Source organism: Mobula birostris, chromosome 12 (genome assembly GCF_030028105.1).
Source record: "Mobula birostris isolate sMobBir1 chromosome 12, sMobBir1.hap1, whole genome shotgun sequence".
NCBI lineage: Eukaryota > Metazoa > Chordata > Chondrichthyes > Myliobatiformes > Myliobatidae > Mobula > Mobula birostris.
In genome coordinates, this window is record NC_092381.1 from 58,273,695 (window position 1) to 58,300,901 (window position 27,207).

At 39.1% G+C, this 27,207-nt stretch overlaps 1 protein-coding gene across 1 annotated transcript in view; it reads right to left on the reverse strand.

Annotated features, from left to right (window-relative positions):
• Nucleotides 1–27,207, reverse strand: part of lrrc7 (leucine rich repeat containing 7) — a 631,001-nt gene that overhangs the window by 147,617 nt on the left and 456,177 nt on the right. The window contains exons 13-14 of the mRNA XM_072273841.1: nt 13,307–13,381; nt 6,299–6,443 (exon numbers count right to left, since the gene is read on the reverse strand). Coding sequence (XP_072129942.1) covers nt 6,299–6,443; nt 13,307–13,381 — 220 coding nt within the window. The remainder of the gene's footprint in view (nt 1–6,298; nt 6,444–13,306; nt 13,382–27,207) is intronic.

The following is a 27,207-nucleotide window of genomic DNA, read 5'->3' on the forward strand; positions in this document are numbered from 1 at the left end:
TGGGGCGATATCACTGCATTACAATTAAATTAATCTGTGGGATTCATTGCCACAGGTGATTACTTAGGACAGAGGTTGATAGATTCTTGATTGGTCGGGGCATGATGGGATACGGAAAGAAGACAGAAGATTGGGGCTGAGAGGAAAAATGGATCGGCCATGATGAAATGACAGAGCAGACTTGTTGGGTCAAATAGCCTAATTCTGCAACTATATCTTATGGCCTTAAATGTCTCCAACAGACTGAAGCGGTAAGCTACAATTGTCTGAGTGGCTTTGACATTGTACAGTTGCAGAGGAGGAGGTGCTACAAGAACATGGTTCTTTCTAGTTGGCTAATATTTCTAAAACAGGAAGATATAACCTAATTTCAGTGGCAATGCTTCAAATAAATGTTGCATGACCGACACCTTTCACGTAATTTGCACTCCAAGCATCTCACCATTTCCGGTGCACATCATGCTAGTTGATGGCTAATTAAATTTCATGAACAGTAAGATATGCATAGAATTACTGTTTTTTTTCCTCAATTTATACTCCAAAGCACAAATTCAATTGCATAGCCAGGCAATTCATTTTCCAGGTCTGCATGTCTTCACCAAAAATATCTCTTCAATACACAATTACAGGATGCATCTTTTAGACAAAAAAAAATCATGAAGAATAGTTATGGAAATTGGCCACCCAAACACCGCTGCCTGCTACATCATTCAGTAAGATCAGAGCTTGTTTCTGGCATCAATTCTGTTTTCCTTTCCCCTCATTTTTAGACTCCCTTAAGAGTCCATAAATACAGACCTCAGAATGGAACCGATTCAGTGTCTGAACAACAACTGCTTTCAGGGCAGTTTTTTCAGAAGACTCATAACTTGCTCATTAGATTTGTAATTGACTATTCCTTATCATGAAATTGCATACTCCTGTGTTATACACTCTTACTAAGGGAAACAACCTCTTGGCATCTACTCAGTCAACACCCTTCAAGAATCTCAGTTTAATCTTGAATATTTTAAGCTCTAATTTAGTCATCTACCTCAACAGTTTCTCTAAGAGGAAGGAATGTGATGGCTGGTTTACGTTTCGGAAAGGAGATAGACTAGTGCTGCGTGAAGAGGTAACACTGTAGATGTTGGTGATACATTCAATATGAGAGGGGGAGACTGTGTTTGGAATCATTCTAAGTGACATTCCATTATCCACTTGAATTCCTGTTGTTCTTATTCTCCTGGTATACATAAATCTGAATAAGAGATTTATGTAGAAACATGGTATTGGATTCCAATGGAATTCGATGGAACTTATATTTTGTTGTTTCATATTGCTGTATTACACCTAATACCGTGATGGTTGTCTGATCATCACGCTATGTCACATTTAGTGAATTATTTTAATGAGTGGTTGCAGGGTGAGATTGATGTGGCATTATTATAAGAAATATCCCTCTGCAGAAGTGTGGAGCTCAAAGAAGCCTTGGCTCCAGTCAGAAAGCATCTCTTTTGAAAGTGGACATAGGATCAAGTGTCATTCTCATACAAGAACCATGCTGTGCAATATGTGAAAAGCAAGCAACGGACATGATCAAAAGGTTCTTTCATTTGGTCTCCAGATACCAGCAGAGTGCATGGGATCTCTCAAATGTTCTTCACAGAGCACTGGAATTGGTTTATTCTTGTTACATGTACTATCTTGCATACTCAAATCATTAGCCGATGCATTGAGTAAAATAATGCAGAATGCAAAATAAAGTACAATAGCTACAGAGAGAGTGCAGTGCAGGTAGACAATACGGAGCAAAATCATAATGAGGTAGATTGTGAGGTCAGAAGTCCATCATATCATGCTAAGAAATCATTCATTAGTGTTATAGCAGTGGGGCAGAAGCTGATGATAAGTACTTTCAGACTTTTGTAGCTTCTTTCGGATAGGAAATGGGAGAAGAGAGAATGTCCAGAGTGGTATGGGTCTTTGATTATGCTGGCTGCTTTACTGAGGCAGTGAGAAGTGTAGACAGAGCCGATGGAGAGTGGCTGGTTTCTGTGGTATGCACAGTTGTGAGCACAACCCACTGCAGTTTCATGTGGTCACAAGAGGAACAGTTCCCATACCAAGATGTGATGCATCAGATAAGGTGCTTTGTATAGTGCATCAATAAAATCGGTAAGGGATGATGAAGGCAATTTTCTTTTGACTCCTGAAGAAATAGAGGTGTTTGTGATCTTTCTCAGTCATGACACCTATGTGTTTGGCCCAGGACAGGCTATTGGTGATGTTCATTCCTGGGAACTCAAAGCTCTAAACCCTCTCGATCTCAGCATCATTGATGAAGACAGGAGCATGTGCAACACCAACCCCCCACTTCCTGAGGTCACTGACCAAATCTTTTCAAACTTGTAGATGGAGTTAGAGCAGCATTTGGCCCACACTCATGAGTGTACAGAGAGTAGGAGGCTGAAGATGCACCTTGTGGAACACCAGCATTGAAAATAACTGGCAAAGTTGTTGATGTCCAATCTTACAGTTTGTGGTCTATTGGTCAAGAAGTCATACAAATCAATTATGAGGAAATTATATTAGGCTCTAAGCACAAGTGGCAATGTCTTGAGTGTGTTGTCCCTGATTGTATGGTTTTGCTTGTTATTGTTTGCATTAGTAACACAGGATAATGCAGATGCTGAATATTGCAAATATCGTCTTTAGAGATCCTCCTTTTTAATGTCCATAGCATGAGAAGAACAACCTAAATATGTTTGAATAATTATTATGGCACATCTGTAAAAGCTCAGTTTACATTCACACTATTGAATTTCCCTGATTTTCAGTGACAAGAGCAGAAAGAACAATCTGCAAAGATCATTCTCTTACCTACTGGAAGCCTTTTATCAGAAATGCCATGATATGGGTGAGACACAGCCTTGATAACCCCTGGCACACCCAAATGAGATTGCAATTTGTGACATACTTTTATTACAGCTAAGTTTTAGAACTCCAGCAGGAAAATTTAAATTGTGACTCAAGAGAATTAATTAGGTAACCACTTGAAGTATGATAACTTCATGGCTTTAAACAAAAAGCAGGGAAGGTGATTGGACTAAATGTCTATTTTTGCTTAGCTGGCATGAATCCCCCTGGTTCAAGTATCTTTCTGGTTGTGTCATTAATTTCTATGATTCTGTATCAGAGCCTACCCGATACTCTTCCTAGTCTTGCACATGAGCCGATCAGCTCAGGTAATATAACTGCAGGAATTTAAAGTGACAACTCTATATAATGTGTCAACATGATGTACAACTGTAACTTCTGCAAGGGACTTGGAGTAGTCATTGTGGGATTCTCTAATGGTAAACTTGCAGGTTAAGTCAGTAGTAAGGAAGGCATTTTTAATGTTTGCATTCATTTCCATTGGACTAGAATATAAAAGCAAGGATGTAATATTGAGGCTTTATAAGGCATTGATCAGACGGCACTTGGAGTATTGAGAGCAGTTTTTGACCCATATCCAGGAAAAGAATTGAAAGGGCAAACACGAGGAAATCTGCAGATGCTGGGATTTCAAGCAACACACATAAAAGTTGCTGGTGAACGCAGCAGGCCAGGCAGCATCTATTGGAAGAGGTACAGTCGACGTTTCGGGCCAAGAACCTTCGTCAGGACTAACTGAAAGAAGAGCTAGTAAGAGATTTGAAATAATTGAGAGGGCCTAGAGGAGGTTTACAAGAAAAAATTTCAGGAATGAAATGGGTAATGTATGAGGAGCATTTGATGGCTCTGGGCCTGTACTCACTGGAATTTAGAAGAATGGGGGGGGTTCAAAGTTCAATGTTCAAAAATTCGAAGTAAAACTTATTATCAGAGTACATATATGTCACCACATACAACCTTGAGATTCTTTTTCTGTGGGCATACTTAGCAAATCTACAGAACAGTAATTGTAAACAGGATCTGTAAACTGTAAACATCAGGAACTGTTAATTGTAAACAAACTGTGCAAATGCAGATATAAATAGCAAAAAATAACAAGCATGAAATAACAATATAACAGAGTCCTTAAATGAGTGTAGCTATCCCCTTTTGTTCAAGAGCCTGATGGTTGAGGGGTAGTAACTGTTCTTGAACCTGGTGGTCCGAGTACTGAGGCACTTGTACCTTCTACCTGATAGCAACAGTGAGAAAAGAGCATGGCCTGGGTGGTGAGGGTCTTTGATGATGGATTCTGCTTTTCTGTGGCAACATTTCATGTAGATATGCTCAATGGTTGGGATGTACTGGGCCGAATCCACTACTTTTGTAGGATTTTCTGCTCAAAGGCATTGGTGTTCCCATACCAAGCCATAATACAGCCAGTCAGCACACTTTCCACCACACATCTATAGAAGTTTGCCAAGGTTTTCAATGACATGCCGAATCTCTATAGACTCCTGAAGAAGTACAGGCACTGTCGTGCATTCTTCAGAATAATATTTATATGATGGGTCCGGGACAGGTCCTCTGTGATAGTGACACCCAGGAATTTAAACTCACCGACCCTCTCCACCTCTGATCCTCTGATGATTACTGGCTCATGGACATCTGGTTTCCCTCACCTGAAGTCTACAGGCAGTCCTTGGTCTTATTGACATGGAGTGAAAGGTTGGCGTATTACACCACTCAGCCAAGTTGAGGAGGAATTTCTCTAAAGCCTACCGAATATTGAAAGGCAGAGATAGATTGGATGTGGGGAGGATGTTTCCAACAGGAAGAAGAGTCCAGGACCATAGGGCACAGTCCCAGAATAGAAAGATAACACTTTATAACAGAGATGAGGAGAAATCTCTTTGGACAGAGTGTGGTGAATCAGTGGAATTCATTGCCACAGACAGCTGTGGAGGCCAGGTTATTAGGTATATTTAAAGCACAGATAGATAGGTTCTTAATTAGTAAAATTGGCAAAAGTTATGGCAAATGGAATTAAGGAGGAAAATAAATCAGCCATGATCAAATGATGGAGCTGAATGACCTAAATTCTGTTCCTATGTTTCAAAGTCTTAATTCCATTTTACCATCTTTCTCTACAAAAAATTGACTCAACAGTAGGTGGCAGTGTTTTGATGATTTTTCCCAACTTGCACCTCCCAGCCAAATTATATTCATTGTTTTTGTCCCTTCATAATTAGCCTACAATTAAGTCTCCTTCACTTATGAAGAAACTGATTTAATTCCAATAATGACATAAATATATAAATGCCATGAAGCAGTTTCTTCTACATACAATCGGATCACCATCGTGTGTTGTAGAAATCAATAATGCATCAGAAGAGGATGGCTAGCATTGTAAATGGGTGTATAGCTTGAGCTCTTTATTTACTTTCATTTTAATGCACATTATGCCTGTAAGAAGCTTCAAATGTGGCAAATTGTGTGGAGTGTGTGGAATCTTTATCCATAAACCCACAGAGACATTACCCAAATTATTTTACTAATGAGCAGTATCAAAGATAAGTTGGATTTAGATCTCAACCTTGTATGATAGTCACACAAACACACTTAAAAATCAAACTGATATCTTGGAATTTAGAAAAATGTGAAGGCATTTGATTACAATATTGAAGCAGATCCTGGAGGTTTTGACAGATTGAGTGGATTCTGAGAAGATGCGTTCCTTTGTGGAATAACCTACACTACAAAAAGAAAAGGTCACCTGATTGAGGCAGAAGAAGGGAAATTATTTCACATGGTTGTATTCCTCAAAGGGTTATGGAAACAGCCTTTGAGCATTTTTAATGGCACAGTAAAGTTGATCCTTGATGAGCAAGAAGTAGGCAGGAATGGGGTGTTGAGGTTATAATTAGATCAGCTTTGATCTTATTAAAGTACAAAATATGCTTGAGGCACTGGAGAGGCTTACTCCTTCTCCTAATTGGTATGTTTATATTCTTCTCCCTTGAGCTGAGAGGTGTGCAGACAATTGTATCAGGACTGTTGTTTCCCCACCAAAGATGACTTCATTTAGAAGTAACTGGGTATTTCTGATCTATATACACAAGGAAGTACATTCATCATTCTGCTGAGTCACAGAGATGAGATTGTTTACCATAATGTCTTTAATTCTGACAAGCACTACACATAAAAAAAAGACATATAGCAATTTGTGTCTCTTTTCAGGAAGGTTGAGTATTTTGTTTACTGTGTTATGGTCATCTTTCAAAATCATTGCAAATGTATTAAAATGAAAATTATCCCTCGACATTCTCTGTTTCATTTCTCTTTGGATTCTGTACTGGAGCTGATTAAAATTAATGCAAAATAGTAACATTGTTCCTACCTATGGAGTCAGGCAGCTGTTGCAGCATATTGGATGAAAGCAGGAGGTCCTCGAGGCCTTCGCATCCAGAAATATCTGACTCAATAGTTTCTATTCTGTTCTTCGACATATCCAAGTAGGTCAGATGTTTCAACTTTGCAAGAGGCTGAGAAAGTGCAAAAGAAAATGAAATGTTTTACATTCTATTTTAACATTATTTAAACTTTTATCTTTGCCTCTCTCTTTTTATCACATCCTCCTGAAAATCACGAACTTTGAATCATAGAACCATAGAGAGGGAGGGCTTAAATGAACTTGACAGGAGAATGGGACACAGAATAAATGTACAGATCAGGGTGGAGGTACGATCAAATATAGCAGGAAAACTAGACCAATCCAATAAGCAGAAAAGACATGATCACAACATGGCACATGGGACGAATGAAAAGCTATATTGCTTTTATTACAAGCAATCTGACTGCTAAGGCAGACCATTGTTCTATGCATGGTAATATGACATAGTCATTTTCAGAGAGAATGGTTGAGAGAATAGAACTGGCATCTCAGCATTCCCAGATATAATCTACAGAAGTGATAATCAGGTGGCAATGGGATATTTATTAAGGAATAAATATCAATGCTCTCGGACTTCCGGTAATTGCCCCCCCCCCCTTACTATTCCCTATGCCTGTTTCCGTCTCTCACCTTGTCTTCTTCCCTGTCCATCATCAGCCTCTGGTGCTGCTCCCCCTTCCCTTTCTTCGATGGTCTTTCTTCCTACCTCTCCAATCAGTTTCCCCCTTCTCCAGCCCTTTATCTCTTTCACCAATCAACTTTCTAGCTCCTTACTTCACCACTCCCCTCCCGGTTTCACTCATTGCCTACCACCTTGTACTTCTTCCTCCCCACCTCCCCTCACCTTCTTGCTCTGTCTTCTCAACTTTTTTCTCCAGCCCTGATGAAGGGTCTCAGCCTGAAACATCGACTGTTTACTCTTTTCCATAGATGCTGCCTGGCCTATTGGGTTCCTCCAGCATTGTGTGTGTGTGTGTGTGTGTGTGTGTGTGTGTGTGTGTGTGTGTGTGTGTGTGTGTGTGTGTATGTGTGTGTGTGTTGCTGGGACTAGAGAGCTTAAGTTAAAAGAAGAGACTGGATAGACTAGGACTGTTTCCCTGTGGCGACGGAGCCTAAGGGCTGACCTTATAGAAGTTCATAAAATCACAAGGGGCATCAGTAGGGTAGATCATCACAGTCCTTGTTCCCACATCAGGGAATGTAAAACTGGAAGGGACAGGTATAATTTTAGATGATTTGATATAAAGGGGTCTTGAGGGACAGGTTTTTCCACACAGTGGTGAGCACCTGAACAAACTGCCAAAGGAGGTATTAGGGGTGGGTATTAGCAGATTTACAGGTGTCTAAATCCTCACTAGTCTGGTGGTATATATCCAAGGGGTATATAAGAGGCTAAAGAGGAGATTGCTAGAACTGTGATGTAGATTTTTATAAACATGAGCAAAGAAAATGTCAGGTAGAGTTCAATCCAAGCAAGTATAATGTCAAATGTAAGAGGAAATCATTGTTAATGGTAGCAGCCTTAACAGCATGGATGGGCAGAGCGATCTATAGCTCACTGACAGTGGCCACAGAATTAGCTAGGGAGGGAAAGAAGGCAAATCCATGCTTGTCTTCATTGTTTGGGGTATAGAGTACATAATTAAGGAAGTAGTGTTGCAGCTATATGAAATTGTGGTTTTGATGCACTTGAGAGCATTTTGTGCAACTCTGGTTATCCTATTAAAGAAAGGAGGGAGAGGCTTTGAAAAGGGTGAGGAGGGGGTTTAGAAGAATGTCTGGATTAGAGTAAACACAAAACACTCTGCAGATGCGGGGGTCAAAGCAACAGTCACAACACGCTGACGTTTCCGGCCGGAACCCTTCATCAGGACTGAAGAGGGAAGGGGCAGAGGCCCTATAAAGAAGGTGGGGGGAGGTCCTCCAGCGTGTTGTGAGTGTTGCTCTGGATTAGAGTGATATGAACAGAGGAGAGGTCAGAAAATCTTTGTTTTCTCTGGAGTGGCTGAACAGAGACCTGATAGAAGTTTATAAACTTTTGAAAGGCACTGATAGGGTAGATAAGCAGAATCTTTATTCCCCAGGGTACACTGTAAATGTTAAGTATTAGAGGAAAGCAAACTGAGGGAAAATGTCCGTGGTAAGTTTTTTTCCAATAGAGTGATAGTTGCATGGAATGGGCAGCATGATGGTAGTAGTGGTGCTTAAGAGGCTGTGGCCCAGTGGGCAGAGATGACTCAATGGTAGTCAGCATGGCTTAGTTGCAGGTCATCTGGCTTGACAAACTTGACTCAATTTTTTGAGGACACAACAAAATCTCTTAAAACAAATGAGGGTACTGAGGTTAATAATATTTACAGGGAGTTCAGTAAGATGGTGGCACGCTTGGATGCAATGGCCATTCCGGGTCCAATTGAAGGTGTATTTGTTCATCTTGTACGTCTTTTTCACAATTAAAAGTCACTGCTGGATACTAAGAACATCAAGCATTACAGGACTATCCCATCAGTGAGTTGCTTGATAGCGATTGAGCTGGACATGTTGCATACTGTTGTGTGTGATCTATCAAATGGAGCGAGGGATTGATGTGGACATTTTCATTGTGATCACAAGATCCAGTTTGATATTGGTAATATAGAACACTGCAAGTCTGGTTCACTGGTGAGAATGACAGCAGCGAAGCTGAGTTGCCTCATTTGTGGCGAGGACTACGCCTAGGCCACAGTGTTGCCTGTTGTAGTTGTCCATGGGAGTAGAAATGAGGCAGTGTGGGAGAGAGCAGGGCCTCTCTTGGGTGTGCACATAACTGTAGTGGGTTGGGGGCTGACCCTTGCAGTCAGTGCTGCCCTCCAGTGTTTGCTCAGTGGAAGAACAAGCTGGACCAGGAAAATCTATAGTCATGCCACTCAGGGAGAGCTATATTTTTTTCATTGTGACTGTATGTTTTTCTGAAATAGTAACCATGTGCTTTTTGGGCTATGTGCTATGTGCAGTGTACTGTGTGCTGTTGGTAATCTGTTTTGCACCTTGGCCCCAGAGGAACAATGTTTCTTTTGGCTATATTCATGTATGGTTGAATGATAATTAAATTTGAACACGTAAGCCTTTTACTGGGATCAAATACAATTGGATCCAAATTGATTTTGTGATAAGATGCAGGGGATGATGGGTTTTAATGTAATTAGAAACCTGTGACAAGTGGTAGCCTTTCCCTTTTGTCACAACAATTTGGATACCAATGGAGGAGCTAGGATTGCTAAATTCACGGATGACAGAAAAATGTTTTTTATAACTAGGACCCTAGTTTTGGACTACAGTATGAGAATAGTCAGTGGTAAGATGGGCAGCGCAATGCAGTTTGATACATGTGAGGAAATGCACTTTGGGAAGATTAATAAGGCTAGGACATCAGCAATGAATAGCAGGGCTCCAGGGAGTATTGAACTCAACAGCACAGACAAATAAGGTGGTGAGAAAGACAAGTACACTTACCTTCATTAGCCGTAATATAGAATGTAAGGATGGGGAGTTAAAGTTTATAAGACATTGGTTAGGCCACACCTGTTACCGTGCACCACTCTGGTCACTGCATGGGGGAAAGATGCGATTACACTGGGAAAGTCAAGAGAAGAAACACGAGTATAGAGCGTTTCAGTTTATGACTAAAGACTAGATAGGCTAGATCTATTTTCCTTGGAGGAGAGGAGGCTGAGGGAGGGACCTGGTGATGACATACAAAATTAAGAGGGGCATAGATAGGGTAGATAGTAGAAACCATTTCCCCATAGCAGAGGTGTCTAAAACTAGAAGGCATAGTTTTAGGGTAAGGAGCAAGAAGTTTAGAGAATATTTTAAGAGGAATTTTTCAGCCAGAGGGTAGTTGGATTATGTACAAAACTGCTCAAGGGGTTAGAGGAGGTAGGAGATGATAATTTAAATCACAATGGCATTAAAGGTTACGGGCAGATGAGTAAGTACAGATAGATTTCTGATGATTCATATGTACAGAGTATATTGAAGAGCCCATTTCTGTAAAACATTAACCTGTGATTCAATAACATAAGCTTCAGTTTACCAAGAGCTCTGCTGCCTCTTACTTTCCACCAGTTCCGACATATTACTCTTTTGCTTGCTATTCTACAATTGCTTCTAATTGTACATCAGAATTTTCCCTTCTAATTTAGATTTGTCCATAACCACACCTCTTATTTTTGCAACTTATATCAAACTATATAATTTGTTCCACCAAAACTCGATATAAACTCACTAACAATGAATTTTAAGAAATATCCCCATATGAGATATTAGCGCTAAAGAGCTCACAATGAAAAATACAATCTTTATGCAACATGAAGTGGGTCAAGTTTATAACAAAGTACAGATTGGTGAAGTAGCGTAGGACAGTGTGAGACCTGCTGAAAAGTTCAGCAGTGAGAAACTGGCCCAGGAGTAGGTCAGTACAATCCGTACTCCACCATGTTCAAGTTTTACTTCAATGTATTGAAGCAAAAATTGATAATTTTGATTTAATGGGTGAAGAACAGGACAAAACAGAAAGGCACACTCAATATATTAAAGTATCACAGCTCAAGATTATTTCTCTTAAATGTATTACCTTTTGCCAGTTTTGCTAACAAGTATCAACATCAAGCATTTCTAGAACAGGTAAATCATAATTAGATGCAAAGTAAAGTTGATAGGATTATTAACAAAGCATGTGGTGCGTTAACCTTCATTAGTCAGGGGACTGAGTTCCAGAGACATGAAGTAATGTTGCAGCTCTGAAACTCTGGTTAGACCATGTATTGAATATTGTATTCAGTTCTGGTCACCTCGTTATAAGAAGGATGTGAAAGCTTTAGAGAGGGCGTAGAGGAGATTTATCAGGATGCTGCTTGGATTAGAGAGCATGTCTTATGAGGAAAGGTTGTGAAAGCTAGGGCTTTTCTCATTGGAGTGAAAGGTGATAAGACGTGACTTGATAGAGGAGTATAAGATGATAAAAGGCAAAGATTGAGAGAATAGAGATGTTTTCTGCAGGGTGTAAATGGGTGTAATTTTAAGGTGATTGGGGGAAAGTATAAGGAGGATATCAGAGGTAAGTTTTTTTATACGGAGAGTAGTGGGTGCATGGAACGCCCTCCCAGGGTGGTGGTAAAAGCTGGTTCATCAGTGACATTTAAGACACTCTGGGATAGGCACATGGATGATAGAAAAATGAAGGGCTATGCAGGAGGGAAGGGTTAGCCTGGTCTCAATAGGTTACAAGGTTAGCACTTCGCAGGCTGAAGGACTGTACTGTGCTGTAAGGGTCGATATAAAACTCTCTGTTCTCAATCCCACCTGACTTCATCTGGCAATCAAAACTTCTTCACCTGGATCCAGCTAACATTTGTCAGCCCTCCTCTTGCATTTTACACCAGATGTTTTCCATCTATTCTTTCAATCCAGATAATAGTTCTAGATCCAACATGTCAACTATCTATTTCCCTCAGTAGATGATGCTTGACTCCACCTAGTTCTGACAGCAGCTCTTCCTTTGGCTCTAAATTCCAGTATTTGCAGTCTCTTGCATCATTTGGGTGAACGGGTGTATTGTTTTCCTTTTGGACAATAATCAACCTTGTGTTTTCTCTCAGTAACAATGACAAAGCAAATTCAGTTTGCTGTGGACAGAAATTTAGTTTGGAACTAGATTGAGACAGCTGAATTTTACTTTGTAGAAAGAAGTGAGCTTTTATCTAAGTAAACTGCTCTGGATTTGAACACAAATTTAAAAAGTAAAGGGACAAACGTTGAGACACCCAATAACCAATGCCCCTTTGGCCAAATATATTTTTGTCTTAAACACTTACAGGATAATTTCAATGAAAGTTCACAGACGTGTGTTTGTATTAAATTTCTCATGTTGTTTCCAAAATCTTCACTTCGATTCCCCTTATGTCCTTACCAGTTTCTAGCAGAGCAATGTCATTAGCCCCATTTACTTGTGTTTTGTACATTATATATTATTCAACAGAATAATGCTGAACAAATTCAAAGACAGAAGGAGATAACTAAGAAGATGAACAGGTTTTTGGGAAAACTAGTCTGCAGAGTTATGTGCAAAATACATTAATTCATGGATAAATGGAATTAAATTAACTGCTCATATTGGTATGGAAACTCAGATAGAAAATATTGGTACTTTATTTTTGATGAAACATTAAGCAATAAAATGTTGTATTAACATTTAAGTATACAATGAAGGTATGTTATGAAAAATGTTTTCTGTATATTTTGTACATTTTTGTTATGAAATTTACTGTACTGATTTTTGTTCATGTTGAAAATGGCTAATCTTCCCTGCCAATACTATTAGTAAGGCAATGACATATAATCTTCTATCATTTCCAAATGCATACAACTATTAAAGTTAAATAATCATTTCAGTTATTAACACAATTTTCACTTATGCTTTTTCAGAAACAGGCAGAATGCTGACACTTTATTTTGAAAATAAGGAAAGAGTTGATTGAAAAATATTAGATCCTGGGGAGGTCTGGGTACAGTGGATGTGACGTGGGTGTTTCCTCTAGTGAAGGCATTCCCAATCTGGTGTCCATGGACACATCTGTTAATGGTAAGGCTCCATGGCATAAAAAAGATCAGGGGCCCCTGCTCTAGTGGGAGACTCTAGAACCAAGTACACTTGTATAAAAAGGAGAGAAATAAGACAATTTCTTTCTGTCTTGAAGAATTGTGAATTTAGGGACCTAGGATACCCTTCTCGGGGACAAAGGAGTTTATAAGTTTGCGACCAGGTGAAGACTAGGTTCACCCGTTCAGGTGAAGAAAGCTTTCTGGAAAAACAATCCTTCAGAGAGGAAAACGGAGTCAATTAACCAAGCAACATGCAGTAAGTAATGAAACAGTAAGGTAAGAGAATTCTGATACTGCTTTACAGATTCTTACCCCAGGTAATGTTTGTATTGAGTTATTGTCCATCCATAGCTCCCTCAGACTTTGCAGCTGTTCCAGGACTTCTGGCTAAATTAATAGAATTTTTTGCACCATCACTAATACATTTGAATTAAGGTCAAAATTTTAACGAATCAATATGGCTATATAACATCCTGAACTCATAATAGCATTTATATAAACAATTAAGATTTGATACACAAACAATTAATCACAACTAAGGTTTGATAAATTTTTTCAATTAATTCTCTGCCGATTTTGTCTGTATCCACCCTCCACTAATTTAAGGCTGACTACATCCTGTTAAATTGACTTTGGGAAGGAAACGACAATATTATGAAGAGCATTTCTTAGTACCAATATTGGTTGAGTCAGGCAAGTCCTGAAGCACATACCTATCAAACTGTAAGTTCAGTATGCACTGGGAAAGTAAAAAACAATTTGACGTTGTTCTCATCAGACTATCTGCCACAGAGACATGCATATATGACTCTATTAATGGAATTAACACTGTACCGATCTTGTAAAAGAAAATATTACTTGTATGTTCATATAATAAAATCAGAAACTGCTAGAAACTCTAAAAAGATCAGGCAGCATTTGTGGAAAAAGAAACAGGGTTAGCATTTCAGGTCAAACATTTCCGGTTAAGACGACGTTACTGAATGTGTGTGACAGCTTTCTGATAGTCATAAAGCTAAGAAATCCAACTAAAACATCACTAAAATACCTTATCTGAGGTAAATTGTGATAAATTATTGCCACAAACAATGAAGGGGTGAGGCAGGATCGAGGGATGAGTGAGATGGTGTGTTGCGGAATCATTGCAGTTGGAGTTCCGATGCCCATACAGCTGGTCTGGGAGTGAGGTATGATCACTCTGGGCGCCGATAGGAGAAGTCGGGGTTCAGGCAGTGGAGATTCGGTGCCCGTACAGCTGGCCCGGGAGTGAGGTGTGATCACCCTGGGCGCCAATAGAAGTCGGGGTCCGGGCAGAGGAGATTAGGTGCCTGTACAGCTGGTCCGGGAGTGAGGTTGGATTGCACTGGGCGCCAAGCTGATTTGAAGAGCTTGAGAACAGCATCAGGCTAGGTCACAAAATCTGGGCCTAGAGCAAGTCGCTGGGTGGCTTGGTCGCTTTGCTAGTCAGAGGCTGGGTCACAGGGAATAGTGCTTTATCTTTTGACCCGCTCAATTGCCTTTCCAGCGTCAAAAAGACACATGAGGAAACAACATTGTGTACACTCTCCACTTAGCCAAGTGAGTACAGTTCCAATGCTCAAGATGTTTACCATCTTCAAGAGAAAAAGAATCTACTTGTTTCAGACCATCTTCACCACGTTAAGTATTCAGTCCATCTGCATCTGCACAACACATTTGTTGTGGACAAGACTCTGCTATAAATGATCAAGGCTCCTTTGACATTACCATCTGAAAACAGGCCCCAAAAATGAGATTGACTACAAAGAAGGCACATACGGGGGGGGGGGGGGTCGATGAACACGTTCCCCCTTTTGACAATCAATGCAGGAACACCTCAAGGATGCATGCATACCCACTGCTCTACTCTCTACACTCATGACTGTGTGGCTAGGCACAGCTCAAATGTCATTTATAAACCTACAGATGACACCATTGTTGTGAGTAAAACATCAAACGACAACGAGAGTCTTACAGGAGTCAGATGGATCAGCTAGTTGAATGGTTTTGCACTTACAACCTTTCACTCACTGTCAGCAAGACCAAAGAATTGATTGTGGGCTTCAGGAAAGGTGAGTCAAGTCAGGAGAATGCACATTTAATCTCTGCATTGAGTGTCGGTGGTGGAAAGGGTGAGCAGCTTTAAGTTTCTGGGTGTTGACATCTCCGAGGTTATGTCTTGGGCACCATACATTGATGCAATCATGAAGAAGACACACTAGTGGTTCTAATTTCAGGATATTTGGTATGTCACCAGAGACTCTTGCAACTTTCTGTAGGTGGACAGAGGAGAGGATTCTGGCTGGTTGCACACTGCCTGATATGGAGGGCCCAATACACAGGACAGCAAGTGGATCTGGAGAGTTGTACATTCAGCTAGCTCCATCACTGGCACAATGCTCCCCACCACTGAAGACATTGTAAAGAGGTGGTGCCACAAGAAGGCAGTATCGATCATTAAGGACCGTCATCATCTGGGACGCGTCCTCTTCTCATTACTCCCATCAGGGAGGTCGTACTGGAGCCAGATAACCCACATCCAATGATTCAGGAACAGCTTCTTCCCCTCCATCATCAGATTCATGAACAGTCCATGAACACATTATTACTTTTTTGCACTATTTATTTATCTTGTAGTTTAAAGCAATTTTATTACTCGACTTTGTACTGCTGCTGCAAAACAAGATTTTTCATGTCATATAAGACAATAATAATAAAACTGATTCTGGTTTAATCCAATTTACACCTTGTCCTGACTTGTTTCTTTCATTATTTCTGGGTCAGACTGGGAAGATGTAAACAATAAAACTTGAGAACACCTGCAGCACAGCAACTGCGATGGTTCAAGGAGACCTCTTAGCCTTTCTCTACAATTAAGTCGGAACAATAAGTACTAATCTTGCCAGTGACAACCATAAAACATGAACCTGTCTGATGTTTGTCGTTGTTTTTTTATTCATTGGTCCAGGAAAACACCACTTATTTAACTACAATACAGAAATCCACAAGGATTACTATTTTAATTAATGGATTCATAATTTAATTCACCAAATGATACCCATTCTCAGTCTATTTGCTATCTGTATGTGGTTAATTATAAAATAGCAAACTCTTGTTCACTTGCTATTTTTGCACTGAAATCCTCATGTAATCAGGAAAAATTTTCAACAATATTAACCAATTTCATATGTTTTTAAAATTCATGAACTTGAATTTGGTGCACTATGTTCTGATACAGATTTGCTCAAGTTCTCTTTCCCAGCAGTGTATTGCAAGTGGTGGTTGACTCCAATTCTGTTTCCTACCTACCACCAGATAATGGTACGAAATGGAAAGGTGTACAAGTCTGGAAAAAGGTGAAAATCATTACATTCTTACTGAATAAAACAACATCGACACCTCAGCAATTTATGACATGAAATCACCATTCAAAGCTTCAAGAGTTCTTCCTTAACTTAGAATGATACATGTGTTGAAGTTTCTTCATGTTTATGCACAAGGGAAGTAAAATACAGCCTCTTTGATGGTGAGTACAGTCACTTATTTAAGTCATTTTTGCTGTATTTAAAATTAATATCATTTACCCTTCAAATGTACTATTGCAGTATAAACCATTGTTATTTAAAAGTGTAAGATGGCAGATAGCTTGCATCCCTCCTTCCACCATCTGTTCCTCCTCACCCATCACATCATGCACCCCTCCCAAACCACACCACTGATTATTGGTGGATAGATGAGTATTTCTTCTTCAGAATCAGAATTAGAATTAGGATCAGAATCAGGTCATAATCACCAGCAGATGTTGTAAAATTTATTAACTTTGTGGCAGCAAATACATGATATAGAAAAAAACTGAATACAGTGAGTATATTTATATATATATTATATAGTTAAATTAAGATACGTAGCGCAAAAACAGAAATTTAAAGAAAATGAGGTAGTGTTCATGGGTTCAATGTCCGTTTAGAAATTGGATGGCTGGGGGGAAGAAGCTGTTCCTGAATTGCTGAGTGTGTGCCTTCAGGCTTCTGTACCTCCTTCCTGATGGTAACAATCAGAAGAGGACGTCCTGGGTGGTGGGGGTCCTTGATGATGGAAGCCGCTTTTCTGAGGCACTGCTCCTTGAAGATGTCTTGGACACTACGGAGGCTAGTAGCCAAGATGGAGCTGACTAATTTTACAACTTTCTGTAGCTTTTTTTGATCTTGTGCAGTAGCCCCTCCCCATACCAGGCAGTCTGTCAGAAAACTCATCTGTAGAAGCTTTTGAGTGTTTTAGGTGGCAAATCAAATCTCCTCAAACTCCTAATGAAATATAGCCACTGTCTTGCCTTCTTTATAGCTGCATTGGTATGCTGGGATCAGGTTAGATCCTCAGAGGTCTTGATACCCAAGAACATGAAGTTGCTCACTCTCTACTTCTGATCCCTCGATGAGGATTGGTTCGTGTTTGCCCGATCTATCCTTCCTGAAGTCCACAATCAACTCTTTGGTCTCACTGACATTGAGTCCAAGGCTGTTGCCGCAACACCACTCAACTAGCTGGTATATCTCACTCCGGGTGCATCCTCTCATCTCCATTGAGATTCTTCCAACAATGGCTGCCATAAGAGGGTCAGGAACCTTCTGACATCTCTATTAAAGAAAGCTGAACAAGCTGCCAAGGAGTATATTCAAGAGGTAGATACATTTTTAGACAACAGAGGAATCAAAGCTTTATGGAGGTTGGGCCAGAAACTATTGAAGACTGGGAAGTGTTACAAATCAGGTTTTCAGAATATACAGTATATTTTATTTTATTGTAGATACTGAAATTGCAACAAAGTTCATTTTGAAAGTACAGATGAACATTTAAAATGATTCATATATACACTCAAAAATCAAAAATATTCAGAATAATTTGAGGACTCTGAAACCAATTGACAACAACTTTAGCCCTTTCAGCAGCTACATTGAAGGAGGAAGATTTCCGAGAGGCTATCTTTCTTTCTTTTCTAGTCTTTTTATTAATTTTCAAAATTTTAAACATAACAATAATATTGATAAACAGAGAATGAGATTACATTATTGATAGCTAACATTTGCAAATATAAAGTTGCTGATAGTCCAAGTATGTTAGATCTCCCCAACTCTAAATATAATTGAACATGGTAAAAGATAAATGGAAAAAAAAACTTAAAAAAAAACCCAAACTAGAAAAGAAAAAAAACCACTAAATTAAGCTAAACAAAACTAGACTAAATTAAACAAAAATAAAACAAAGTCCGGCTAACATATTACACTGGATACAATCATTAATGTCGTTAACTCCACTCCTCTATCCGTATATTTTTAGTTTAAAAAAAGGATTCAAAAAAAGGTCAAACTACATCATATGAAAATGTTGAATAAATGGTCTCCAAGTTCCTTCAAATTTAACCGAAGGCTCAAAGGTGCCACTTCTGATTTTCTCTAAATTTAAGCAAGATATAGTTTGAGAAAACCATTCAAATGTAGTAGGAGGATTGACCTTTTTCCAATTCACAGACATCCCACCTCTCCCGGAAGTTCCGGGAGCCTCCTGCATATTAATAGTGGCTCCCTGATGCCCGCAAATTATATACAATATCACAGAAATCAGCTTTTTGAGAGCGAGCGAGAAAAGGCAAGAGAGAGTGCGAGAGCGACCACAAGAGAGAGTGTGCGCGCGAGAGAGCGAGAGCAAGCAAGCGTGCGAGCAAGAGAGGAAGCAAGCGAGAGCGTGTGAGCGAGAGAGAAAGCAGGCGAGAGAGCTTGAGAGCACGTGACCGACCACGAGAGAGAGAGAGAGAGCGCGCGTGAGCGATAGCGCGCCATGGCAGAGTGTTCTAAAAAATATATAAAACGTACGTCACCCCAGACTACCCTAAAGTGTACCCCTGCCTAATAGGGGTCAAAATAATGACAGTGTTGCTCACTGCACTGTTTGCAACAGTGGCTTTTCTGTTGCCCATGGTGGGTTAAGACTGTAAGAGACGTGTTGAGGTGAGCTTAACAGGTGTCATTCGTTCATTAGCATAGCTAACATTATTTAAACTAGCTGGCCAGCTGCTAAGGAGCTACTCTATTGCAGACATCCCACCTCTCCCGGAAGTCTCCCGCAAATTGATGGTGCTACCTCCCTGAAATGAGTTTTTGCAGGGTGGGATGTCTGAATTCAATAAGATAGATCTTCTAGCCATTAATGTAAGGAATGCAATCATTCGACAGGCTGAAGGGAATAAGTAACTATCTTTCATCATTGGTAACCCAAAAATTGCAGTAATGGGATGAGGCTGTAAATCAATACACAAAACCGCAGAAATAATATCAAAGGTATTTTTCCAATATTTATCCAAAAAAGGGCAAGACCAGAACATATGAGTCAAGGAAGCTCCTTCAGAATGACATCTATCACAAATAGGGCTTATATGAGAATAAAAACGAGCTAATTTATCTTTAGACATATGAGCCCTATGTACCACCTTAAATTGTATCAATGTATGTTTAGCACATAAAGAGGACAGGTTGACTAATTGAAAAAATATTTTCCCATTTTTCTGTAGATATATGAAGTTGAAGTTCCCTTTCCCATTCAGTCTTAATTTTATCAGATATACCTGAATTTATTTTCATAATCAAATCATAAATGACTACTATTAAACCCTTCTGATAAGGATTTAAACCTAAAATTTTTTCCATAATACCAAGTGGATATGAAGTTGGAAATGTAGGTAACTTAGTATTTAAATAGTTTCTAATTTGTAAATATCTGAAAAAATGAGATCTAGGCAAATTATATTTATTAGATAACCGTTCAAAAGACATAAAACAGCTATCCAAAAATAAATCACGAAAGCTTAATATACCCTTCATTTTCCATACCAAAAAAGCTTAATCTACAACAGATGATTGAAAGAAAAAGTTAGATATAATAGGGCTTGATAAAATAAATTGGTTCAAACCAAAAAAATTACGAAATTGAAACCATATTCATAGTGTATGTTTAATTATTGGATTAACCATTTGTTTATTTAATTTAGAAAGAACAAATGGAAGAGCAATCTCTGAAATGGAAGTCAGAGAAAACCCTTGTACAGATTTACATTCCAGGTTTACCCATTGTGGGATTAAAGTTATATCCAAATCTTGTGTCCAAAATATTAAATATTGAATATTAATTGCCCAAAAGTAAAATCTAAAATTCGGCAATGCTAAGCCACCATCCTTTTTAGACTTCTGTAAATATTTTTTACTTAACCTAGGATTTTTATTTTGCCATATATATGAAGAAATCTTAGAATCTAAAGTATCAAAAAAGGATTTAGAAATGAAAATTGGTAATGCTTGAAACAAGTATAAAAATTTAGGTCGGACAATCATCTTAATTTGACCAAGCATTGATAGAGACAATGGGGACCATTTAACAAACAATTGTTTAACCTGATTAATTAAAGGTAAAAAATTATGCTTAAATAAATCCTTATATTTCTTAGTAATTTTAACACCCAGATAAGTAAAATAACCAGTAACCATTCTCAATGGCGAACATCTATAAATTGGAACCTGCATATTTAAAGGGAAGAGTTCACTCTTATTAAGGTTCAATTTGTAGCCAGAAAAATTACTAAACTGATCAAGCAAGGATATTACTGCCGGAATAGATTTTTTAGGGTTAGGGATATATAGTAATAAATCTTCAGCATATAGTGGTAACTTATGTATTTCATTCCCCCCAACTGAGAGACTATCAATAGCAGTATTTTCCTACTTGGAAAAGCATGAAACACTCAAATTGTATTCCTTTCTTACTTAATAATGGCTTTAGATTAGCACAAATCTGTTTTTTGTATTGGCATAATACCAGAATCTGTCTACTTGCTCTCGTTCTTCAATCACACTTTATTTACTTGTCACCAAAACACTCTGAAGTCTTAACAAAGAAATGTCATTTTTATACAGAAGTTGACCAGTTAGACACACACTGTATATTGATCTAATAGAAACCTAGTGCACTGCTGAATCCCATCATTTGCATATTCAAGTACCTATCCGCATATGCTGGAAATCCGAGCAACACACACAAAATGCTGGAGGAACTCAGCAGGCCAGGCAGCATCTATGGAAAAAAGTACAGTTGACGTTTCAGGCTGAAATGTCGACGGTACGTTTTATCAATCATAATACATGTTTCAGGTGTTAATAAGTAATAAAATCTATGAGTTGAAGGTCAATAATTCTTGAGCATTAGTAAGATAACTGTCCAGTAATAAGAGTTGCCCCAGAATCCTTCATTTGCATTTTTGTCTTGTCTTGGTATGCTTGGTGGCCTTTGCTCCAGGCTTGAACAGAAAAGCTGTACTAGAGTTAACCCTTCATGCACCATGTTCAGCCTGGGTGACTGCACAATGTCTGCACACTGCTTCTCTCATCTTACAATCTTGAATGTTGCCTCAGTGAACATCCACACATAAAAAGCTCTGTGCTCTGTTTGCTTAGCACACCATTTTAATCCTGCCTTACTGCAAATTCCACACAGAAAACCTTGAATATCCAAGGAATAAAAAATCAAGGTGGATAATTGAGGTCTATTATGAAGTAATGTAAATTTTCTTGGATTAAAGCCAAGGACCTGTTTTACTTTAATCTTAATTTATTTGGTTTGGTCATCTGATCATATTGATTTCTACACAAAATCAGGAGAAACACATCTGTGTTTAACTCAGCTTTAAGTTATACTCCCATATTTGAGCTCCAGACTACTTAGATGTCAGGTGGAATGAGTCATTGCTCTGAAATCAGATTGGAGAAAATAACTCAGCCATACTTGTGCAAGCCAAGCAACTAAGATAATTTACAGACATGTTCTCAATACATGTAGGTCATGCTTTGTTCAGAATCACTTAAAACATCAATGCAAATTACATCACAGAAAACAGCCATTCTGCTGATTATGTCTATATTACCCAGTCCTGGGAAGAAGAGTATTTTTCAGGAGTGAAGGGCCTATGTATGCAAATATACTTCTACAAACGTTTGTAATTTTGAGCTACAACTTGAGCAGAAAGAAGCAGAAAATCTAGTAAAGGTCTATAATAACACACCCTTACCAACTTAAGTAGCTGCCCAATTTCTGCTGTCATTTCCAAAGGTACATGGAAACATCCATTCATTTGGATGTTGAGACATTTAAATCTGGCAATACGTCATAATGATGCAAACGTTCAATTTTCTATGTTTCCTTTACTTTCAGTTTATTACATCAGTATGAAAAAAACATCTGCAGTTCAAAGTAGGAAGTAGCAGTTATTTCCTGTATGTAATGAAACCTTTGTAGTTTTGTTGTTCACCTTTGCCTTTTCTTCCTTAACACCTGCCAATTCCTAATTATATCCCATTTTACAACCGGTCATACAACAAGCTGCCTATGAGCAATTCTCTCCATTTCTTGTTCATTTTGAGAAAAAAAAGATGAAGTGTCAACTGTATGACATATGACATCTGTCATCCAGTGCCCTTAGACTAGGCTAAGGAGATAATGTAAGATATTGATGGGACAGTGCACAAGAAAAGTTTGGTTTTCCAAAAACATCCAAAGGGAGCCAAAGAGTTACCCTATCAAAAAGAAAATAGCTTCATTTTGGTACATCTTAACATAGGGGTTACATTAGTAGATTTCTAATTGAAATCTACTATGATAAGTAAAAAAATTGTTTAATTTTGTAGAATTGAAATTCAAAACTAGTAACAGACATGGTAACTGCAAAACCATTAAGAATTTCCTTAAATCGCCATCTGGTTCACTTGAGGCCTTTCGAGAAGGATTTCAATTTGCCTAAAAAATTATCCCCAAGAAGTAGAATTAAATATTAAAATTAGTCAATATTGTGTACTGAACCAGAAACTTACAGTACTGAATTTGTAGCATCATTAAATGATCACCTAGTTACAAGGTTCACATCAAACACCCCAAGCCTCTCTGGGCTACATGTAACTTTAGACTGACAGACAGGTGGTTAGCTCTCAAGTCTTCTAACCATCTTGCAAGCTATCCAGATGCATCAAAACTATGATGTGCAGAAAGAAAACTTTGACATATAGACAACAACAGTAAAGATGATACCACACCGCCTTAGAGGCACAGAAAAGTACAGCAAAGAAGCAGGCTCTTCAGCCCACGTAGTCTATTCTAAACCATTTAAACTGCCTACTCCCATCAACCTGCACCCAGATCATGTTGGCATACACCCCACCTACATCCCCCATTACTTTGTATACATCTATCAAATCTCCCCTCAATCTTTCACACTCCGAGGAATAAAGTCCTATCCAATTCAATCTTTCCTTTTAACTCAAGTCCTCCAGTCCCAGTAACATCCTTGTGAATTTTCTCTGTACTCTTTCAACCTTATTTACATCTTTCCTGTAGGTAGGTGACTTAAACTGCACACAATATCTATCAACCTCAGTTTTAAATATACAAAAAGAATTGACCTCTGCAGCTGCCTGTGGCAAAGAATTCCATAGATTCACCACTCTTTGGCTAAAGAAATTCCTCCTCATCTCTATTCTAAATGGACACCCTTTTATTCTGAGGCTGTGTCCTCTGGTCTTAGATTCTCCCACCATAGAAAACATCCTCCCCACATCCACTCTATCAAGGCCTTTGACCATTCGACAGGTTTCAATGAGGTTACCTCTCATTCTTTTGAATTCTAGTGAATACAGGCCCAGAGCCATCAGATGCTCTTCAATTGACAAGCCATTCAATCCTGGAATCATTTTTGTGAACCTCCTTTGAACTCGCTCCAGTTTCAGCATATCCTTTCTCAGATAAGGGGCCCAAATTATCCAAGTGAGGCCTCACCAGTGCTTTATAAAGTTTCAACATTACATCCTTGCTTTTATATTCTAGTCCTACTGAAATGAATGGTAACATCACATTTGCCTTCCTCACCACAAATTCAACATATAAGTTAACCTTTTGGGAATCCTGCACAAGAACTCCCAAATCCCTTTGCATCTCAGTTTTTTGTATTTTCTCTCCATTTTGAAAATAATCAAGCCTTTCATTTCTTCTAACAAAGTGCATGACCGCACATTTCCTGATATTGTATTCCACTTGCCATTTTTTGTCTATTCTCCTATTCTGTCTAAGTCCTTCTGTAGCCTCGCTACTTCCTCAAAACTACCTGCCCCTCCAGTTATTTCCATATCAACTACAAATTTTGCAACAAAGCCATCAATTCCATTATCCAAATCATTGACAAATAACCAAAGAAGAATCAGTCCCAACACAAACCCCTGTGGAACACGTCTAGTCACTGGCAGCCAGTTGGAAAAGCTCCCTTTACTCCCACTCTTTGCCTCCTGTCAACCAACCATTGCTTTACCCATGCTAGAATCTTTCTTGTAATACCATGGGTATATATCTTGTTAAGCAGCCTCATGTGTGGCACTTTGTCAAACACCTTCTGAAAATCCAATTACACACCAACTGATTCTCCTTTGTCTATCCTGCTTGTTACTTCATCAAAGAATTCTAACAGATTTGTCAGGCAAGTTTTTCCCTTGAGGAAACTATGTTGACTATGGCCTATTTTATCGCATGCCTCCAAGGATCCTGAGACCTCATCCTTAATAATTGAATCCAACATCTTCCCAACCACTGAGGTCATACTAACTGGCCTATAGTTTCCCTTCTTGAAGAGTGGAGTGACATTTGTAATTTTCCAGTCTTCCAGAACCATTCCAGAATCTAGTGATTCTTGAAAGATCATTACTAATGCCTCCATGATCTCTTCAGCCACCTCATTCAGAACTCTGGAGTGTACTCCACCTGGTTCAGGTGACTTATCTACCTTCAGACCTTTCAGTTTCCCAAGAACCTCCTCTCTAATTATGGTAACCACACACTACATGCTTCCTGACACCTGGAACCTCCATCATACTTTGAGTATCTTCCATAGCGAAGACTCATACAAAATACTTATTCAGCTCATATGCTATTTCATTGTAACCCATTACTACCTCTCCAGCATTGTCTTCCAGTGGTCCAATATCCAATCTCACCTCTCTTTTACACTTTATGTATATGAATAAACTTTTCATATTCTCTTTAAAACTATAGGTTAGCTTACTTGAGTATTCCATTTTTACCTTTTTAATGACTTTTTTAGTTGTCTTCTGTTGGTATTTGAAAGCTTCTCAATCCTCTAACTTGCCACTAATCTTTCCTCTATTACATGCGCTCTCTTTGGCTTTCATGTGCACTTTGACTTCTCTTGTTAGCTACGGTTGTGTCATCTTTCCTTTAGAATACTTCTTCCTCTTTGGGATATATACTATATATCCTATGCATTCCAAATTGCTTCCAGCAATTCCAGCTGTTGTTGCTCTGCCATCCTCCCTGCCAGAGTTCTTTTTCAATCAATTCTGGCCAACTCCTCCCACATACACGAGGAAATCTGCAGATGCTGGAATTTCAAGCAACACACACAAAAAATGCTGGTGAACACAGCAAGCCAGGCAGCATCTATAGGAAGAGCTACAGTTGACATTTAAAGAAGGACAACAACAAATAAACCATGGAGAAAAATATTCCTACGGCCTTTCACCTTCTGTCACTTAAGCCTCATCTTGCTGAAACCTCAAAGAGCTAAACCCTCAGATTCCCCACTCTAACACTGTGAACTTCAACAATAGCCGCTCTACTTGCCATGGTCCTCTTTTCACTTTTTCTTGCCAATCAATGCTGATCGGTGATTGGCCTCTTTTAAAACACCAATCAATGCCACAAATCAATGCCTTAGAGTTGGACTAGGCCTAACCATTGAGAAGGAACACGAGAAGCGGCAATTTCTTTCAGATTCATGGTTGAAGATTAGAAAAGGTAGTGCTTCACGTTGGTTTTCGAAGCTAGACTGTGCCCAATCAGTGAACTGGATTCATTAGAAAGGGCAAACAAAGATAAGGCTGGGGCAAGTGAAGTGGCCATTGTTGGAGCAGCCACTGTGCAAGTGGGCCAGTGTTAGAGTGGATTTGCTCATCAGGCTTCAGCGATATCAGACTTGGGCAAGGTAAGTATCTGGTAAGTTCTTTCTTCTTATTATTATTTTTTATTCCTCATCTGTTAGGGTACAGTTAATGCAGTGAGAATACACACACATACTCACAAGTTAAATTAAATAAGTAGTACAAAAAAAGTATTGAGGTAGTTTTTCATGGGTTCAATGTCCATTCAGAAACCTGATGGCAGAGAGGAAGAAGCTGTTCCTGAATCAGTGAGTGTGTGCCGTCAAGCTCCTGTGCCTCCTCCCTGATGGTAGTAATGAGAAATGGGCATGTCCTAGGTGATAGGGTTCCTCAACAATGGATATAATATTTTTAAGGTATCAATCCTTGAAGATATCCTGGATGCTGGGGAGGCTAGTATCCATGATGGAGCTGACTGAGTTTACAACTTTCTGCAGCTTATTTCAATCCTGTGGGAGAGTTAGAATGCTCTCCAGGATACATCAGTAGAAATTTGAGAGTGTCTTTGATGACATACCAAATCTCCTCAAACTCAGCATGAAATATAGCCGATGTCATGCCTTCTTTGTAACTTTATTGAGATGTTCCTCAGAGACGTTGAAACACAAGGACTTGCTCACTCTTTCCACTCCTGATCCCGCTATGAGGACTGGTGTGTTCCATCGTCTTACCCTTTCTAAAGTCCCCAATCAGTTCTTTAGTCTGACTGATGTTGGGTGCAAGGTTGTTGTTGTGAAACCACTCAACTAGTGATATATCTCGCTCCTGCACACTTTCTTGTATTCATTTGAAATTCTGCCAATAATAGTTGCATCGTCAGCAAATTTATAGATGCCACTTGAACTGTGCCTAGCCACACAGTCATGGATGTAGAGAGAGTAGAGCAGTGGGCTAAGAACACACCCTTGAGGTACACCAGTACTGATTATCAGCAAATTGAAGATGTTATTTTTGGTCCACACAGACCGTTGTCTTCCGGTGTGGAACTCGAGGATCCAGTTGAAGAGAAAGGTACAGAGGCCCAAGTTTTGGAGCTTTTTAATCAGACCTTTAGGAATGATTGTGTTAAAGGTGCAGCTGTAGTCAATAAAGAGCAGCCTGACATAAGTATTAGTATTGTTCAGGTGATCTAAGGCTGCATGAAGAGCCAATGAGATCGCATCT